The following is a 15657-nucleotide window of genomic DNA, read 5'->3' on the forward strand; positions in this document are numbered from 1 at the left end:
AGCAGTAAATGCAGAGCATTTCACTGAATTAGCAAACTCAAGACTTTATTCTGACCACAGCCAGAAGACATTTTGCAAGCTGGAGTGTTGTTCATTCCCCTGAGAGGACACCACCCTGAAAGGGTCACACTCACCCTGGCGAAACCCCCTTTACACATTATGGCTTCACACAGGGTTTGGCCCTACAGGTCAGGTGATCTCTTCACAATAACCAGGTGTGCAGGTCTCTGCATGGAGTGACAACCACTACATGTGACTTGTTCACACAGGCTTCCATAAATCCTACACGTCCTGAAGCCCAATACTGACCAATAGTTTTCTTCAGAGTTCCTCTGAAGCCATAATCAGCACACACCTCTCCTCAGTGTGAGCCCTCCAGCACCCATACTCGTTCTAGACCAGCTAGAAAGAAATCCATCTTCTCCCAATCGGTCATGTCTCCAACAGAAGTAATTCCTCCTTCATAAAAATCAAAAGGACATTATAAATACTAAAAAAAAAAAAAGAAACCAAAGGAAGGTATGGGGCCGTCGCCCCGAGGGCCTTTGCCCCATAAAGCTGCTCCGTCCTTTGAGCCTGTGGCCCTACCGCGGCCTCAGCAAGGAGCCCAGGGGCCCGAGCGTCCTCACTGCCCCCCGGGGCCGCAACTCTCCTTTCCGGGGGCGACCCCACAGCTCCGTGCTGGGTGCAGAGGGCAGGCACCCCTCCGGCCGCTCCCCCCGCCTGGCTGAATGCTGTCCCGCCGCCCGGCAGGCCCTGGCAAACCGCAGCCCCCGGCCCGGCTGTCTGCCGCCGCAGAGCGGAGGGGAGCGGAGAGGGGCCGGGCCGGGCCGGGCCGGGCCGGGCCGTGCCATGCCATGCATGCCATGCCATGCCATACCATGCTATTCCGTGCCATTCCATCTCGTCCCGCCCCCGGGTATCCGGTCAGCCCCGCGCCGAGGCGGGCTGCCGGCATAAAAGCAGGGCTGCTCCACTCCGCCCTGCTGCTTTCTCTGCTCCGTCGCCCTGCTGTCGCCCTCCCCAGAGCCGCTGTGCCACGCCGGGCAGACGGAGGTAACCCACGGTCCTGGGGGAGTTCTGGCCGGGCGGGAGCTGGCGGACAGGACAGGCTGTGTAGTCGCTTGGCGTGAGGAGCGGGGGGCCCGGGCAGCGGCGAGTGCCGGGGAGGCGGCCTGAGAGCGGGTGGTGAGCCAGTTACCGCAGCTGAAAGCTGCCTGTGGGTTTTGTTTTGATGCTGATCGGATTTGCAGACGCTAAGTGAGAGTGAGGTTGTCCGACATCCTCCGGGTGGTGAGGAGGGTATTGCTGCATCTCAGCTCTTGTACAGCCTTGGCTACAAGACCACTGTATTTTTGTGGGATCGTAACCCTCCAGATGCAGTGAGAAAAATTCATGCATGCCAAGTCTTGCTCAGGTGTCTGCGTGATCAACCTTTAGTCCCTTCGACTAGCAGAGGTGATTTGCCGTTCAGCTGCCAGCCTCAGTCCTGCCCTTGTGATTTGTGAGCGATGACAGTCTTTAGGAGTCTGTCAGGTCTGCAAGAGTTTTGTCACAGGTACCAACAAGCCTGTGTTAGCAAAGTTATCTGCACTTGAGATCTGTCTGATAAGCCATTGTAAAACCTCTGATACTTCATTGCCACGTAACAGCCTTCCACACTTACGTCTGTGTGGATGTAGACATATTAAAAAATAATACATGGCATCAGAAGTGATCTGAGATCTTATATGTGCCAAAGGCATCTTTGGTTAATTCACCTGGAAATAAATCCCTGGTTGCTTAAGTTGAGGATGCAAAATCGGCCGAGTTGGTAAATTTAACTGTCTGTATGGATATGCTTGGTTACAGTAGCTGGTATAATTAGCAGTTCAAATGCAGTGAGTGAGAATGGAGGACTCCTGTCCCAGTCAAAGTTGGGTTAGGGGACAAATGTGTCAGTGGAAATTGTCTCTTTGAAGGATGCAGAGTTGATGTTCTAACTGGAAGTCTCCTGTGGTCTGTATGCCTAAACAATTCTACTTCATTAAGTGAAAGTCAGTACTTTTCTGAAAGATCTAATGTCTGTCTGTCCTATACAAGCCTAATACATGATTATTTTACTTAAAGAATTACTGTCCTAAGTTCTAAACTGGGTTTAAGTCAAATCATGTATTGCCTCTGAAGGCAATTGCCTCCCTTGGTTTTCCTTAGGGATTAACTTTAATATCCTTATCTACTCCAGAGTTGCCAGTCTCCTTTCATGTAAATGGAAGGTGTTTTGTTTGGTGCATTTAAATTAGTGTAATCAGGCTAAATTCATGAAATTGCATTTATTTTAAAGATTTGTTGCTTCTGTTTTAAACTCAACAAAGAACTTGTGTTTCCAAAAACTTGCTGGTTTATATATATATATATATATATGTACATGAAATTTAATGACACTTTTATAACTCTACTTTTGCTTAATCTGTTGTAGCTCTATAGCTATGAGAGGCCATTACAGGACATGTCAATATTATCTCTAGAAAAATATTCCTGTGGTGCTTTGATATTTCTTCCATTTCTTACTGGTGTTACTACCTCTATGTACATTTTGTCACGTTTTAATGGGAATGAAGAATAGAAAGTATTCAATTGAAAGCATTCTCCCTAAAACTTCTCCAGAAAGAAGAACTTGTTTTCCTACCCACTATGTTTTTGACAAATGTTTTTCTGTTATTGGAATAGTTTTAAGATGTTCTAATGTTTCTGCCGGAAAACTTTCTGAAATAACTAGCTGTGTTCTAGCAGTAGCCTATCTCTTTTCAAGACTGCCCTTGTTTCCCATGTACAAAACTTGAGACTCGTGATAACACGTTTATGTCCACATGCTAACTTTCATGAACTTTGCACAGAGTAGCAGAGATCTAAGTTACTTATTTCCTGGCACTTGTCAAACACGATTACCTATATACATAGATAGCAAAGTTCACTAAGAATGTAAGCAAACTGGGCATGTAGTGCTAAAGGTTGAAGTGTAAGTGCCAGTGTACTACTCTACATTTAGCTGAGAAGGAAGATAATAATCCTTCATACTGTAGTTAAGAGATTAAAGATCTCCTTTGACTAAGGGTGCATTTCTTGCATAGCATTCGTATACCGGGAAATAAAATAACATTTCTTCAAGGACTTAAATGTCTGCTTGGTTTTCATCATTACTGGATATGAGTACAGACTGTGAGGTTAAAAGCATATCTGAGATGCTATGATTCAAGCCTATGACATTTGCTTCATGCAGGAAGATGAAGAGAAGAAACCCAACAGCTTTGCAGTGAGTTCTTACAGCACTCTGTTCAACTGCAAAAGCAGACTCTCCTCAATAATGGTAGTACAGGTAGTTGAAAAGCTAGGAGTGACAGCCAGTTGTTTACCTGCTGTGTTTTGGAGATTTATAAGGATATTGTCCCTATGCTCATGGGTTTTTGTTGTTTTTTTTTTCAGCAGAGTTGGTCCTAAAAGCAGAATTTTTCCTTACTAAAGTACTAGCTTATGAGCACTAAAGTTGTTTGTCATGCATTTCTATTTAAGATGCTCGATGGGTAGATATCACTTTTGTTTGTTTTTTTTTTTTTTTTATTCTATTTTATTTTGAGTCCACATTCTGTCAGAGCAGAGAATGAAAACCATAACATCAGGGATGGGGAAATTCTAAAGCAAACAAGGGCAGTTCTTTCCTACTGCTGCTGAATTGTAAATGAATTGTGTACTGCATTCTGGAGGAACAACCTGGAGATGAGACAGAACATGAAAAATTGGGTCAGATATGCAGGTGTAAGCCTATACATTTTTTTGAAACAACACCAAAAGTGGGCTAGAGAAAATATTTAGAATGGATCTGAAAGAGTGTTTTCAGTTTTGAAATGTTGGTGTTTGATTTTTCTCTATGGTTTATCCTATCTGGTAAATGTTTGTTGTTTGTTTTTTTTTTTCATCAGGTATCTGAATAAATAGCCTCAAGATGAACTTCTTCCTGGAAACATTAAAAGTCATCGGTCTTCTTGTTTATTACTTACTGGAGTCACTAGTGTTCTTGGTTGTGCCTAGACGGAAGAAGAATGTTAGTGGTGAAATAGTATTAATAACAGGAGCAGCAAGTGGCGTTGGAAGATGCTTATCATTAAAGTTTGCCAGACTTGGAGCCACATTGGTTCTATGGGATATTAATCAAGAGGGGCTCAAGGAGACAGTCAGACTGGCCAGAGAAAATGGAGCAGCAAGAGTACACTGTTACATCTGTGATATTAGTAAGAGGCAGGATGTCTACAGAGTAGCTGATCAGGTAAAGTATCTTATTTGTGGCTTTGACACTATCCTAAGATGAGTGTATGCACGTGTGTTAAATGAATGATTAAGTTTTTTAGTGGCTTCAAAGCAAGAAATTCAGGTTAATTAATTCTGAATGTATTGTGTGTTATCTAGTTCAAGAATTCTGTTTTTCAGAGTTGACTTGTATATCTTTATTCCTTAAAAAGTAAAAAGAGCTGGTTCTCTTTTTCAGTAGCTCATTTCAGCTGGGTAACTTCTCAATCATTCATTCAATTACTGAGCAGGCACTTACTCGTGAAGTGCAGAAAAATCAATTTATTGAAGCTAAAACAGTATTTCAAGTTCTGGCAGCCTTTTGCCAAAATTAAACCCTAAAAACCATACATTGTAAAAAGGATTAACTTAGGCAATTTTCAAATAATTCAATGGCTGTGAATAGATTTTTGCAAACTCACTTTGTCTGAATTAATAAATATATCTTGAGGTCTTAAATATTTCTTTCTTTCATTTCTGAAGAGCTTTGTAAACATAGCATGTAGTTAGATATTTTGGGCAGCATAGTAGCATTGCCAAAAGCTAAAATTGCTTAACAGTTTCCAGTATAACAACATGTTCTCATTTGCTTAAAATTTGCTAAACTTAACTGTTGGACTAAAAAGTTTCCACAGTGAGTGTTTGCCTGGGGATAAATTCTTTAAAAGAAAAAAAAAGTTCCGCTGTCTTCAGGAACATCTATTGGCTGAAGGCTGAACTCAGGTTTTGGTGCTCTTTAAGAAGCTCTAGCCTTTTTTCTTTTTCTATCTGTGCAAAAATGATTACAACAAGCTTTCTGATAAGTGAAGCTTATGCATAACTTGCAGCTTGTTAGAGGCTGGTGCTATTGGTTTTTTATTCCAGTAATTCTGATCATCCTTGGTCCCCCTTGCAGCTCCTTTACACCAGCTGAGCTGGACGTCTGCTATCCCTGCAGAGTAGCTGCACATGTGTCTCCACAGGCCTGTAGCTGTGCTTCCTGCTGAACTGGGAGGACTGGAGGAGGAGAGAGTATTGTAGAGTGAAGGACATTGGAAGGAAGAAGATGAAAACTAACCTTCAGTTTTGAAGACTTGAGGGCGAACACTTAAGTCCCATGGAGAAAAGCAGTAGTTGAGCCATTCTGCCCAAATTTAAAAAAGAGAAGCGTGTGTAGATTTGTGTGTAACACAGGTTCCAGATGATACAAACATCTAGACGGGGCAAAGAAGTTGGGTGTTGGTGCATGATCCCTCACTTAAAACTTTGTCAGTAGTTCACTAACTGTCAGATTCACTAATAATCCTCCTGCTGATCCCAGAGAAGAAAATATCCTACTAATGTTATTCCAGAAATGTCACGTCCTGGTGCTGTTGTAGAATCATGCTAGCAACTTTCCCATCTTACAAGTGACAAAAAGACTTTAGTAGTAGTTGGTGCCTTGTGCCACTGTTTACTTAATGCAGCATAGTAGACTTTGGCTTACAGTGCTCAGCATCAGCCTTTGCAAAATAAGGTAGCGTGGTTCCAGATTCTGGTTTTTTTCCCCTTCTGGTGATTTAGCTTCACACAGTGACTCGGGGTTTTGCAAGGCTATAGTGAACTAAATTCATGCAGGCGGGGCAAGATATGGTTGAAAACTTTGCCCACAGTAAAAGCCAAATCTCAAAGCCAAAAAGGAATTTATGTGAACATTTAATACTTGCTTCATCAGTCACACAGAGACACCAGGAAAAAAAGTTACTTCAGCAGGAAGAGAACCAAAAAGCCCTGCACATGTGAAGTCCTTGTTCCTTTCCTGTACCAATAGGATCAAGGACAGCTTTTGGCTGTCAAGAGCTATAGCTTAAAATTTATTTCTAATGTCCCTGTTCCAGAAGTAAGGGACACTCATAAAGGAATGTGGCCTTCTCTTGTCTACCCCTCCCTCAAGTTCAGCTAAACTTACAGAATCTAGGACTTTGAAAGATGGAAGTAACTCTGTTTTTTGTTCCTCCTACTTGTGAAGAAATGGAAGCCTCTTCTCATAATCATGCTGCAAAGTTGCATCATGGGTCACAGTTACTTTCAGGATCTCTCTTGCATTGTACTTTTTTACTTATCTACTGATTTTGTTTCTTGCTTTTTAGTCAAGATGATAGTTTACAGTCAGTCTTCCAGTATTGTAAGAATCTTCTTTCTTGTGCAGAGGAGCAACAGTAGAAACACACTTCCTGGTGGTATTTCATGCTGCCTATAAGATATCCAGTGTTTTTTAATACCTCTTGTAAGCAGTTATGGAGGTGCTCATGGTTCTTAGAAAGTACACATTTTGGAATGCTGTTTGGGAATCATGGGAATTGCTCACTACTAAACTTCAATGGAAATGCTTAAATATAAATGCAGAAACAAACAGAAAAGTGTTTATACCTGAAAAAGATGTTTAATCAGACCAGCTGTTTGCATAATGCTGTCTTTGCTGAGGCCTAAAACACCTGGAACATAATTTCTTGCACTGCATGATTTGAGAGGTTTAATGCTCTGGAAAGCTGGCATTATTTTTACATGTACACACACACTCACTCCTCCACCCCCAGTAGCTAGAGAAAAGGCTTGATAAAGGTCTCTTATACTTGGCCTCAAAGCAGAGTGTGGAAGCCTGTGCTGAGTAGTAGCCTGGCACTGTCATGCACAAGGGAGGGCTGAGAGAAGTTAATTAAAACAGCTAATTTGCTGAGGAAAGCTGCCACATCTAGTTAATAGGGAAGCAGCATGAACAGAGGTGTTGTAAAGCTGGAATTATTTGTCTGGGTTGCGAAGTGTGGCACTTAAATCTGCTTTGAATTCCATCCAAAATGTGAATATATTTCGTAAGACTCAGCAGAGCCAGGTGGTAAAAGAAGAGGTTGATAAAAGTGAGGTGATAAAAGTTCTGTTTGGTGTTCCTTCCGCTCGTCTAATGTGAGTGCCCCAGTCACCAAGTTACAAACTGTATGTACCACATCTTGCACCTCTGACCTTTTTTTGTTTGCACAAAAAGAAGCATGACCATTTTTTCAAGTATTTATTTGCCCCAAAGAGTAGATTTGAGGTACTGGTCCAGGTTTCCAGAATTGCTAGATCATCTGACATGAGGCAGTATTAAAACATCTCTTACTAACAAATACATTTATGAGTCTATGCTATTTTTAACTTGTGATGAGGGGTGCATACTCAGGTTGGTGACTAGAACAACTTGTCTGAGGCTGCCTATGGAGATCATGTGCCACTGCTTCAGAGTATTTAAATTGCTACAACTTTTTGAGAGGGGAATAGACAGATAAGAATATTCAAGCAATGACTAAAGTGGACAGTGGCTCTGGCTGATGAATTTGTTATATAAGCTATTCTGTGTAATCCTGTCAAAGCTGCTCTCTGGGTTTTGTTGTTTGTTTGTTTTTTGAACCCTTGCTTAGTCAACAAACATGGATAAGTTTAAGGAAGATGAGAAAGTTAGGCTAGAATAACGGGTAAGTGATAAATTACCCTTTAATTCTTTACTATTATGTAGGCTAGCCTATCTGGTCTGCCTGGGCTTTCTTTAGTCACTGTAGGCACCTAGCAAAAGAAGCACGAAGAAATTAAGGTTCTGTGATCTCCAATTGTATGGCAAGATGGTGTAAAACCAACCTGGTTTCCCAAAACTACTGACTGATACATGTTCAGCACTTAATCTGGAAGTCACAAGTTAAACAACATAAAGAGTACTTGTTTCTTTTTTTCCCAGATAGCTCAGATCAATTAATTGTACTACAAATACTATATTGAATATTTTCATTCTCCTTTTGAGAGCTGGTAGAATATCGTGGTATCAGCTGGCCTGTAGTTGTTCTCTCAAGTGAGTCTGTTCATCAATGTTTTCAGTCTGGAGCTAAAATGAGAACTATACTTCCTCCTGCTGAATTAAATGTAAAGGTATTGCTTTTTTGCCAACTTATTTTCTAGGATAGAGTGTACCAGCTTCTAGTCCAGAATTGTTTGTTGATTTTAAGATGGATTTACCGTAGAAAAATACTTGTTGCATTTGTTAAGCTCTCTGCAGTAGACACTTCTCTGTAACAGTTGTCCCCAGGAACAGAGGTGCTGAAAGCAGAAGCTTGTGTGGAGCTATTGGACTCCACATCTCCAAAGAAAATCCAGTAGACAACTCAGATTTTAAAAAGGCATCAGGTGAAAATATGCAGGGACCTGAGGTGTTTGGATCCGTAAGAGGATAAGTTTAACTTATTTGAAATGTTTAATATTTCTGTTTGTTCAGTTTTCTTATATAATACTTGGAAAGCATGTTTTGTATTTATTATAATCTCTTGATGCTTTTTGTTTTAGGTTAAAAAAGAAGTTGGCGATGTTAGCATCCTAGTTAACAATGCTGGTATTGTAACTGGGAAGACATTTATTGATTCTCCAGATTCACTTGTAGAAAAAACCATGGAAGTGAACACAATGGCACACTTCTGGGTAATACCCATATTTTCCATATATATATAAAACATCCCTCTAACATGCTTTCAGTGTTAATTTTGCCTTTTGGAATTGAGGGAAACATGCAAGGATATATAGCTCTTTGGAAGTTCAGTTAGAAATGATACAAGAAATTGCTTTCTATGCCCTGGAGTCTGTTAAAAAAAAAAAAGGTGGAAGAGTGGATCCTTTGAGAACCTCTGGTGTAGGTAGGTGGAAGCATTTCACATTAAGAAATGCTCTTAAGAGCCAAAGTTTACCATCTTCTAAATTCTGAGTGTAGTCATATGATTAAGCGACATGAAGCAGGCCCATCTGAATAGTTGCTGCCCTAGTCACAGAGAAATGTTCAATTCTGTTAGTGTTCTAGTTGTTTTGTGGTTATGATAGTTTCAGTAAGAAATACCACATGTTCAGATAATGCTCTTAATAATATGTGGAGCTTTTGTTTGAAATTAATAAGCTTATGTGCTTTTTCTTCCTTCCAGGCAAGGCAGATCACCTATGTGGTGTTTCTATCATAAAGAATTGTGAAGAAGATATTAAAATGTTTCAGTTTATTTATAAATAAATTTAATAACAAAGATTTAATGACTTTAATAGAAGGAAAATGTGAAATTCCAATTTTTGCCATTTTAGAAAATTTGCAGTGAACACTTTGAAACATTGCAGTGGTGAGCTGGAAGAAACTTCACAACTAGCTGAATCTATGTAGTTAGCTTTCAGCAAGTTATCGTCTCTCTTTGGTAGTACTTGTGTGGCTGGAAAAGTCCCCATTTAAATACCTGAAGGTTAGAGTTCAAACAACAAACTCCACATACACACACACCCCTTTCTATAATGGAAGGGGGAGAGCTTCTGTAGGGAGAATTTCTCTAAAAATGACAATTTCATAATATTATCACATGTAGCTTAATTAGTAAAATGTTACATTGCAACTTGAGACCCCTGGTGGCCCAGTGGTTAGCGTGCAGGACTTTCACTGCTGCGACCACGGGTTCGATTCCCCGGTCTCCTGGCCTGATGGAGGTCGTTAGCCCTGTGTGGCCATCCATCTATGAGAAGGACACTCTAAACAAACCTACGTCCTGAGGACCTCACTGCCATTGTCCAAGCTTGCTTGGCCCCGGCAGATGAACCTTAGGATTAAAGGGTGGGCTCAGTTCAGCGCAGGCTGTGTCTCACCTAAAAAATCCATTGCGCAGGCTGGAAAGCTAAAAGACCTTTCCCCAGATCTTCGTTCGCGAAGATGGGCCATTATTTATTATTATTATTTACATTGCAACTCTGACTTATATTGCAGACTTACAAAGCCTTCCTCCCAGCAATGATTGCCACTAACCATGGACACTTGGTTAGCATGGCAAGCGCTGCAGGACTGTGTGGAATCACTCGTCTTTCAGGTAGTGTATTAAAGCTAATGTTCATTTAGACAATTAGTTTGATTTAAATTCTGCAATCAATACTCATGGGAAAAAACCCCCACAAACTAAATTTGAGTTTTCTGTATCTTTCCTTATAGGTACAGCAAATAGTCATACTTTCAAAGCAGCTGACCTTAAATAGACAATTTCTTTAAAAAGAGTTTTCCAGAAGCTCAGTTGTGCTCTAAAACAGGTTTTTCTGCCAAGGCAGTTAGAAGATCTGGAAGCCATATAGAACTTTCAACACCGAGGTTCTCAGTTTCCATAAAGTTAACTTGAGCATTTCTGATAAGGAATAGGCCACTCTAGATTTAGTGAAAACTCAGAAGGCATTTCTGGAAAATGTATGCAAAGGGGGAGGAAAATGAAATAAGGTGACATAGCAGTAAAAGAAATCTAGCCTCAAGGCAGTGATAATGAGGACAAATTGTGTTTCGAGTTGAAACCACATTAGAGAGTCTTGAATACTTGAGTTTGATATATAAGAAGCAAGTACATGGATTCAAAGATAAGGTCTGGTATGAAAAGGTAATTTCATTTACCATTGCTCCATAGAGAGTGGAAAAGTGATAGCAGGGATGCAATGAGAGACCCTCTGTCTGCCAGTCTAGAACAACGGTTAATTTAGGAGAGGGAAAGTAACGGAATGAATCACATCAAAGGCAGATTTTATTAGTAACCTAATCCTGAAAACCGTTCCTGTTCTTTTGTGAAATGTTTTATTATTGGACAGTAGTTTCCTGCAGGTACTATGTATATATCATTTTGATACTATATTGTGCTGTTTTACACTGAAGAAAGAATAGCTGTCTAGTCCGTTTACTTACTAGAGCAAAATTTTGTTCTCTGTCAAAAACTGTTAATCTCTTCAGTAAAGTTTAACTTGTAAATTTAAATATTTAACGGCAATTAATGTTTATTTTACAGATTACTGTTCAAGTAAATTTGCAGCAGTTGGTTTTGCAGAGTCAATTGATATGGAGATGAGAAGTCTGGGAAAGACTGGTATTAAAACCACAATTGTTTGTCCTGTCATCATAAACACAGGAATGTTTGATGGTGTTAAAAGCAAGTGCGTAAACTCTTGTGAGGTTTTTATGCAAGTTGCATGTTTAGTGTGTTACGTACCCCTATTTCCTTTATGAAAATCAGGAGCTAGGCTTTTCTCTGCTTGTGCTGTTTTTAGGGCTTCAGATGGGTGTTAACAGTGCTATCCAGTGACTGGGCAACCCAAATGTCAAAGGCCTAAGTACTTTACCATTCATTTAAGCTGAAATGTGAATAATTAGTGTCCTTTCCTCTGCAGAAGCCAAATTCTCCAGTTGTCCTGTCTGGTTTCTAAACCCCCATTCACCTCCTGAAACCGGTGTCATAGGTTTGCTCAGTATGTGTATAATGACAAAATTTATGAGCCAAATAAAAGCCTGGTGTGTCTTAATAGGAGGACTCTGATTTGTCTTGTGAGAGGTCATACAGAGGGAAAATAACAACGTCCACTCACTCTAACATAACGAAGGTTCTATTGCTCATAGGATTTGTGGTATTTATTTCCTTTTCTAGTTGAATAACTGTAAAATGGAGACTTATTTTGAGTTAAATGTGAATCTAAACCAATTTATATTATAGTAAGAGATGTTTTCTCCTTCAGGTGGCCACGTATGCTTCCTGTGCTGGATCCAGAGTATGTGGCTGAGAAGATAGTCACTGCTGTTCGGCAGAACCAGGAACTGTTGCTGATACCACGCATCCTTTATGTATTATTTGCTTTGAAAAGGTAAGTTATTACTTTCTTTTCCTCTCTCTCTTTTCTGTCCAGGGATGTTCCAGCTACATGTTTGACTAAGTGTACCAAACAGGCTTCTACTTCTTGTGACTTTTCATTAGGTTCTACGTATTTCTGGAGGGTTTCTCTTTTTTTTTTTTTTTTTTTTAAGGGGTTCAGTCTACCCTTGGACCACAGAACAATGACAGAAATGTCTAACTGTGACTCGCTGACTCCATTGGGGTGCTGTTTTACAGTAGGCTGTAGAGACTGGGCCTGCTGCTCAGTAACTGCATGTCATAGGATCATTGGTTGAAAAAGACCTCGAAGATCATTGAGTGCAACCGTTAACCCAGCACCTATCTGGTGTCTTGCTCCGGCATTAGGGCATTTCTGACTCTGTTAAAAGCCAGGTTGGGATACCGATCTGTCTAATAACTCAGGCTGCCAAACAAGTATAATAGATACTATGAGAGGACCAGTGGGTCAATATTCTAAAGAGAATACTGCCTTTGCCAGTACTAGCCAGGTAAAGCTAATTCTGTGATAAAACTGCACAAGTCCTCTGATGTCTGTTTTGTTCCTTTCTATCTTCTTCCTTACAGCATTGTACCAGTGAAAGTAACTGTTCTCCTTCTGGACTATTTTGGAGTACCCTATTTAATGGATACCTTCAAAGGTCGACCAAAGAAGGAGTGAAAAAGCACAAAATGCAGAGACTAGCAACTTTAAAGTGGACCTTGTTAAAGGTGGTGATGGGAAAGGTTTGCTTCTCTAGCAGCTGTGAACTTAGGGTGCCTCATTTCTCATTAGTAACAAGATTTAGAAAAGTTGCTTTTTAATTGGCACTTAACAGCTTTCATTTGAACTATTTTTTTAATCCAGTGAACTGGTTTCTTTTTATCTCATTATGAAAATACATTAATTGAATTTAGTTGCTTTGGTTATGTCTGTTTATAATGCCTTAAATATGATCCCCCATCACAAGCTGCTAATTGGCGACTTTGTGGGGAGAACGGAGCAAGAAGCCACATGTATTCAGCAGGGAGCCAGAAAAGGCTCTAGTGGACCTGACTTCTTGCTGCCATTCAATGAACCATGAGGATGAGCTGTACTGCTGGTATCATTCCCTGGTAAGCTGAAGAATTCAAGAGTTTCCTGAAACAACAGATTGTAATTCATACGAATGAAAGTTTTGTGAAATGAAAATATGTGCTGTGTTGATGAAAAAACAATGAAATATATTAATGACGTATTAATATTTGGAGGTGGTGGTCGCTGAACTCACAGATGACTATGGATGTTGGAACAGGGATGGGGAAGGATTTAAATTATGTATTTGTACTGCTGATCTACTTTGCCTAATTTATTTTAAAAGCTCATACTATGCAACTTTGTAACAGAAGTCTTTGTATCATTTAGGTGCAGTATTTTAAGAACAATTTTAAACTGTCATCTCCTAAAAAGAATGAACTTGTAGCTATAAAGCATAAGGCTGCCAGTCTAGGTGGGCAATAGAATGTCTTGTCAAGTAAGACAATAACCTACTAAAAGCAAAGGTGGTGTATTGAGTAATAGGGGTTTCTCTTGGGATTGCTTCAGAAAGGGATGATGCTGATGGAACTGGAGTGAATGGTCTCATTATAGTCATAGCTTGAGTAATGGCATGATGTTTTGGTTCTCTGAGTTGGGTGGCAGGTTGCCTTGTGTCTACAGAGACTTGTTTTACTTTCCCTTTACTCTTAGGACCATCCATTTATTTTGGACATATATGCTGAGGAAGCCTTGCCCTTTTTGAAAAGGGATGCTTAGAAAGCTGAAAGCCCCCTTGGCTTTTTGTAATCCAAAACAAGAAACAGGAGTCTTATATGTATGTCATTTATGTACATGCTGGCTAAGCCCATGTCATGTCACAGTACTCTGCTAGCAATTGGTACAGCAGTTGGAAAGGTATGGAGAAAAGGGTGACTTTTTTTATTGGTGGGTCTGTTTTTTTCCTTACATGATGACCTAGAAACTATTTAATTTCTCTTGTCTATACAATTAGTGAAATATACTAGCAGAGAAAGATTTACATGGAACTACTTTACTACTGATGAGCAAGAAACACTGAGTAAAACAAGTGTGTTAAAAACAGTCTTACCTTTATGAGGGATTGATGAGAGCTAGAATTCAGACTGATGAAGAAGAGATTTGTTTCACTCTCAGTTCTGCAGCTTTTCTACCTCAGAATTTCCACTTATTTTACGCTTGAGGAAACAAAAGTTAACAAGTAAAAAAAGAGGCTGTCTAAATGTGCTGTCCATACATACATCTCACTGTTCTCAAAGTCCACCACTAATAACTGTGTGGTGTATCTGTGTTTTCAGACTCCTCACCGTTTTATACTAACGGACCACATTTTTCCCTCCTGGCTATGAAATACTAGGTAAACAGAATTCTGGAGCAAAGGCGAAGAAAAGTGGGTTATGCATATAAACAGTATGAGTACCAACCTCCAGGGCAAGTAGCTTTTCATTTTTAGTGTCTTTATGGACATGTTCTTCTGAGCAAAATTAGAAGCAGTGAGTCAGGCAGTGGGATTTGTGGATTCTCAGCAGGTTCAGGTTTGTCACACCACTAGGAGGATTTTACCTGATAATCTGTGCTAGAGAAGTACATCTCCAAGGGACTATGACTTCACAGAATCATTAAGCTTGGAAAGTGTCTGTGTTCAGTTAAGTTCTAAATATCTCTAAGGTTGAAAACTCTATAACCTCTCTGGGTAACCTACTCCAGTGTTTGTTCACACTCTTCTTAAAAAAAAAATAAAATTATGTTTATATTGAATGTACTTTTTTTTTTCTTGTCTTTTCCGTGGATACCACTAAGAGTCTGGTTCTGCGTTTTACACTTTCCTTTTAGGTACTTATACACGTTGGGCCTGAGCCTTTTCTGCAGACTGAGCAATCCCAGCAATCTTGACCTCTCCTTGTGACAGGTGTTCCAGTACCTTAATTATCTTTGCAGCCCTTTGCTGGCCTCAGTCCAGTATACTCGTATCTTTTAGAGACCAAGCTCTGTGGAAGATTGAGCATGTACAATACATCATCCAGAGCTTCACTAGAAAATTTCTGCTGTGCTGGTAGGAGTACACAAATATTGCTTTTATGTAAGTGTGCTGCTGCCACTTTGAGTATTGTGGTCACTGTCAAATTACATCATGTGCCTGGAGGATAATAGCCTGTCCTGTGGTGCTTTTGATCTTCCACATCTCCTGAGATGGCATGACAGATAAGTGGAGCTGTATCCTGGAGGTCAAACAGCACAAACAGCTTCCCTGTGTTCAGAAGGTTGCATGGAGTGTTTGGATCTTCAACTGCCATATGAACTTGCTGAGATAAAAGATGGTTTACTTCCAGCATAATAATGGTCTTGATTGACTACTTTCCTGATGCTAAGAGAGACTTTCCTCCTGCTTTTAGCAAGAAAACTCATGGAAGGATAGCTGTCAGACCCAAAGAAGAAGATAGTTCAAAAGAAAGAGCAACTCAGTTGTGACAGCATAATGTCTGACAATAGCCCAGGACTGCTGAATGGTATATCGGGCAGCTCCCACAAAAGAATTGTTGGTTTCATGACCACTGCTCGAAATATTAAATAGTCTCTTAACAAAAATGACTGGGTCCCAAATTTGACTGGGATGGCTGTGTT

The 15657-nt window shown here is 40.2% G+C and overlaps 1 protein-coding gene across 3 annotated transcripts; it reads left to right on the plus strand.

The window, feature by feature from the left end:
• Positions 1–925: 925 nt before the first annotated feature.
• LOC113960744 (epidermal retinol dehydrogenase 2-like) lies at positions 926–15367 on the plus strand. Of its 3 annotated transcripts, none has more exons than XM_027670521.1 (7): positions 926–1056; positions 3957–4300; positions 8644–8775; positions 10082–10181; positions 11130–11274; positions 11851–11976; positions 12570–15367. In XM_027670521.1, exons 2-7 carry the CDS (start codon positions 3980–3982, stop codon positions 12661–12663), a joined length of 918 nt encoding a protein of 305 aa, XP_027526322.1. In that variant the 5' UTR covers positions 926–1056; positions 3957–3979; the 3' UTR covers positions 12664–15367. The 3 variants fall into 3 exon arrangements, with proteins under 3 accessions (XP_027526322.1, XP_027526381.1, XP_027526470.1); XM_027670580.1 differs by lacking the exon at positions 926–1056 and adding an exon at positions 1084–1188; XM_027670669.1 differs by lacking the exon at positions 926–1056 and adding an exon at positions 1199–1219.
• Positions 15368–15657: the final 290 nt, after the last annotated feature.

The sequence above is a fragment of the Neopelma chrysocephalum genome, unplaced genomic scaffold, assembly GCF_003984885.1.
Source record: "Neopelma chrysocephalum unplaced genomic scaffold, ASM398488v2 Primary Assembly neopelma1_22, whole genome shotgun sequence".
Classification (NCBI taxonomy): domain Eukaryota; kingdom Metazoa; phylum Chordata; class Aves; order Passeriformes; family Pipridae; genus Neopelma; species Neopelma chrysocephalum.

Excerpts from the sequence above, each read along its gene's own strand:
- LOC113960744 (XM_027670521.1), top strand. The coding sequence starts at position 3,980 with ATGAACTTCTTCCTGGAAACATTAAAAGTCATCGGTCTTCTTGTTTAT. Across the intron at positions 10,182-11,129 it reads TGGAATCACTCGTCTTTCAG|ATTACTGTTCAAGTAAATTT; the intron begins GTAGTGTATTAA and ends TTTATTTTACAG. Across the intron at positions 11,275-11,850 it reads TTTGATGGTGTTAAAAGCAA|GTGGCCACGTATGCTTCCTG; the intron begins GTGCGTAAACTC and ends TTTCTCCTTCAG.